This window comes from Lipotes vexillifer, unplaced genomic scaffold, assembly GCF_000442215.2.
Source record: "Lipotes vexillifer unplaced genomic scaffold, Lipotes_vexillifer_v1.1 scaffold566, whole genome shotgun sequence".
Taxonomy (NCBI): Eukaryota; Metazoa; Chordata; class Mammalia; order Artiodactyla; family Lipotidae; genus Lipotes; species Lipotes vexillifer.
In genome coordinates this window covers 1,317,781-1,322,154 of record NW_006799689.1, presented here as the reverse complement: position 1 = coordinate 1,322,154, position 4,374 = coordinate 1,317,781, and the positions used below count along the sequence as shown (strand labels likewise).

Genomic DNA, 4,374 nt, shown 5'->3' with positions numbered 1-4,374 from the left:
CCCCAAAAAAAAAAAAAAAAAAAAAAAAAGAAATTGTAGAGAGGTGTGAAAATTGATGAAATAACACCACATTTCCTAAGCTTATTATTTTTTAAACAAATTTATGAATATAATGGCAAAATTTTTTTCAGTTGGACTGAGATTTTTGAAAAGGCCCCTTCTTTGTCTTAATTAAATGAGATAATATATGTGAAAATATCAGCATATGCTCAATAAATTTGTTGAACCTCAACTTTATTGTTTCAAAGTCTGAATTTCAAAATATTTTTCTTGGCGGAATATTTAATTTAGCTGTGTATATTTATTTCCCAGAGCTTGCTGTTTCCCTCTAAATGTTTCTGGTATTTAAAATGGGATCTAGCTCTAATTTCATTGACACCATGTCTCTGTTGATTATATTAATTAGAATTTTCTGACGTTTGCTTCTGTTTCCTATATTATATGTTTCCTCTAGGTTATCTTTTATGTTTAGATATATGTCTTTCTTTCATGTTGGTAGTTTCCCCAATTGGTAATCTATTCTTAAATTCATATTAAAAAGGAGACTCTAAAAATCGGTTTAAAAAGTTTATTTGCGTGTGAGAGTGGCTTTTTGACTGATAGACTTTGTTGCACTGTGATATGACCTTTTAGTTAAGAGATCTCCAAATGTTGATATTTGAAGTTGTTTCTCTGGGAGCTCTCAGGATCTTCTGAGATGATACAATTACTCTTCTGAAATCTGTTAGTCCAGCTCCCAGGTTACTTCAAGATGAGCAAGGGAAGATTTCAATGAGTAGTCTTTGAATTAAAATTCATATATTCCATTTGGTGCCTCACTCTGGCCTTCCATGGTTCCTGCTTTCCCTGAGACCAGAGCTCGCCGGTATAAAGTTTTCTGAGAATACACTATTTGTTTTGGATACATGGACTGAGAGAGGAACCTGGGTATTTAATTATTCATGGCATAGGTTTTTCACCTGTCTTCAGCCTTATTCTTCACTCTCACCCACTGCAGTAACTACTAGACTCTTCCAGGATTCTGCAGGACTAATGGCTTCATTTCTCTTTGGCCTCTCCCTCTTCTGGAACTTAGATTTCAGTTTTTAAATTTTCTCTCTGCTTTCCACCTGCCAAAATGTTAGCATTTTCATCTTCTATTTCTTCTCTTTTGTCCTCTTTCTTGTGAGTTTACAAAGTTTTTTATTCCTTTACTTTTATTTCAGAAAGTTTTAGTGAGGGATTAAACAATTCATCAGGTTACACTAAAGACACATCACAATCTTAGTTGTCCTGTGAGAGTTTAAAATTTTCATTTTTTATGTTGATCAAAATAACATTAAAAGTAATAATGATGATGATGGTGGTGATGCTGATGATGGTGGTGGTGGTGATGATGATGCTGATGGTAATGGTGGTGGTGGTGGTGGTGGTGGTGGTGATGATGATGATGATGATGCTGGTGATGGTAGTGGTTGTGGTGGTGGTGTGATGATGGTGATGGTGGTGATGATGATAATGGTAATGGTGGTGGTGATGAAGATGATGGTGGTGATGGTAATGGTGGTGGTGGTGGTAGTGATGATGATGATGATTATGGTGATGATGATGGTGATGATGATGGTGGTGGTGATGATGATGATAATAATGAGAGCTACAACAATAAGCTCCTTCTACTTTAGCACCCCCATTATTTATTGAACACTTACTGTTTTCAGCCTCCATGTAAAGTTTTGTATATATTCAGCTGTTCATTCTTTCCAATTTCCCTATAATTAAAATCTTTTACAGGTCAAGCAACTTGCATGAGGGAACACAGGTAGCAAGGCAAAGCTAAGATGTGAATATAGGTCTGACTAACTCAAAAGGGTCATTATCTATAACCTGTACCAAACTGTCTTTATTTTTTGGGTAAATTAAGATTTGAAGAAGCCCATTTCAATAAGAGTTGCCAGTGCTGACCATCCTTTTCATCTGGGGACTACCATATTAAAGTTAAGGGCATTTTTACTTACATGATGTTTTGAATTATTTGGCATAATTAATTAATAAATTTATTATTTAACATTTTCTATATTTAGAAAATATTTGAGGCTCACAAAAATTCTGTGAAGTTTTAGTACCTCCATTTGCAGAATAAGAAATGAAGATTCATAGAAGTTAGTAACAGAGATAGTAGGTGGCACAGATTGAAGCGAAAACCTGGTATTCTGATTCCAAGCCATGTATTCTTTTCACTCTAATTTACTACTTCTTATTTTTTTTAATCAAATGTCTCTAGAAATAAAATTAAGACTATTACCTAAATGTTCTTTCAGGTTTTTGCCATTTTCTTCCTACCATAAAAATAAAAAGTACATCCCGACAATGCATTTATCAAGCAAGTATGGTCCTGATGCTTATGGAAGTCAACATTTCCGAGATGAAAATCCTAAGAAATGGATCTGTGACAAGGTGAGTTGATGCAACATTAAAAAGAAAGTAGTGTTTCTTTTAAAAGGCTAAAAATATACACTGATTATAGCAAATATAAATATTCTCATTATGGCTAACACCTTCATGGTTACAAAATCATTTATAGCTATTTTATGTGAAGATAGTGCTGCTTACTATGTCAGTAAGAGATTTAAGTTTTTCGTGGGTTTTTTTTTTTTTTTTTTGATGTTGTATTCTTGTGTTTTATGGTTCAGCTACGCTGTGATCAAATGGCATGGATCATTAGCTTTGGCAAAGCCAGTTAGGGTCAGAGTCTGAATCTGTGGAATAGAGTTAAGCTAATTCTCAGGCATGGAGATCAGTGCTTTCCTGCTTTCTCTCAATCTCTGTGTGTATGTAGATAGGTAGGTAGGTAGGAAGGAAGGAAGGAAGGAAGAGAGGGAGGGAGGGAGGGAGGGAGGAAAGAAAGGAGGAATGAAGGGAGGGAGGGAGGGAGATATATGTGATATCCTATCTATCTATATCTATATCTATATCTATATCTATATATATATATATATATATAGTATAGAAAAGAAAAAAGCAAATAAATATTTATTTTCTGATTCCAGAATTGTAGTTGCTAGCACTTAAATAAAAATTTCTAGATTGAGAAAACACTCACATGTCTTACACTATAGGAGGTAAAGAGGAAAGTTCTTACTATGTGTTTAACCTATTGTCTAGCAGTTAGAAACTCAAACTTATTCATGCTAAAATTATACAGATAAAATGAAGTAGGCAGTGACTTTCTGGAAGGGGGTTAGGGCTCTTGAGTTCCATATACTACCAGCCCTATTTCTATTAATCGTCTGTCAATGAGGATTTATTCATTTACACACAGTCTCCTACCAAAAGGATTTAAGGCACCTTATCAAATGGCAAATACAGCACAGGTCATATTCTAGAAATTTAAATAAGGGGAAACGATCTTAGATGAGAAGAGTGGCTGTGCACACAAAATAAAGGGAGACTGTGAGTATGGTGGGAAGTGACTTAGGAATTGCAGCGTGTGGGTGGCAAAGACAGAGAGAACACAAGTTGCAGAGGCATCCTCACTATTCAAGAGGAAAAGATACATTAGATCCTTAAGGGAAACAAGATCTTTCTCTACCAAAATCTAAGAAAATTTCTTTTTTTAAGGACATTTTAGATATAGGAATGTCAAAGGGAACTCATGCTTGGGAGTAACTTGGATTCTTTGGAAAATGCCTTTTTCTTTTACAGCTACTAAGTCTTTTTAAATGGTCTTCTAAAACACTAAATAGTAATTCCATGGCATAAGAAATACAAGGAGTAGTTCAATCTGGTCCACTGATTGAAAAACCTAAAAGTTGATAACAATATTATTTCATAAAAATCCATGGTAACACTATTCTAGGCATTTGATTTTACCTAATATGCAACCATTCAGAATATAGGTTTAATATGATTTTTAAACTATTTAATTTTGTATTTTGAATGTACGTAATGTGATCTACCTCTCATTTTTCTATTTGACGTAAAGTTTTGTGGGTTTTTTTTTTTTTTTGCTGTTATGCCCTCACCATCCTATTTAATTCAAGGAAATTCTCATTTCTTTAAAATTTAAATGACTTACCTACCTTAGGACATTAAGCTACTTCAGAGTAAGAAAAATCCTTGTGCCAATGTTTCTTTCCTAAAATAATACGGTACTTTTTGGTTTTATGCAACAGGTTCATTCATATATTTTGACATATTCCAAGACTATGCATTTATCTAACTGAAGTAAGCAACTTGCAGAAATTCTCGGATACTCACTAAAAAAAAATGTTTATTTTGTTCTTTTGGAGGAATCATTGTGTGCCTCTGTATACGTTTAGAAAGTACACATACTTGAAAAGTTAATGACAAATAATTGTTCTTGCAGACGCTGAAAACTAAGAGAGAAAGTGTAGG

The 4,374-nt window shown here is 33.9% G+C and overlaps 1 protein-coding gene across 1 annotated transcript in view; it reads left to right on the top strand.

The window, feature by feature from the left end:
* Positions 1-4,374, top strand: part of SPATA17 (spermatogenesis associated 17) — a 193,683-nt gene that overhangs the window by 142,378 nt on the left and 46,931 nt on the right. The window contains exon 9 of the mRNA XM_007471860.1: positions 2,298-2,433. Within this exon, the coding sequence (XP_007471922.1) occupies positions 2,298-2,433 (136 nt within the window). The remainder of the gene's footprint in view (positions 1-2,297; positions 2,434-4,374) is intronic.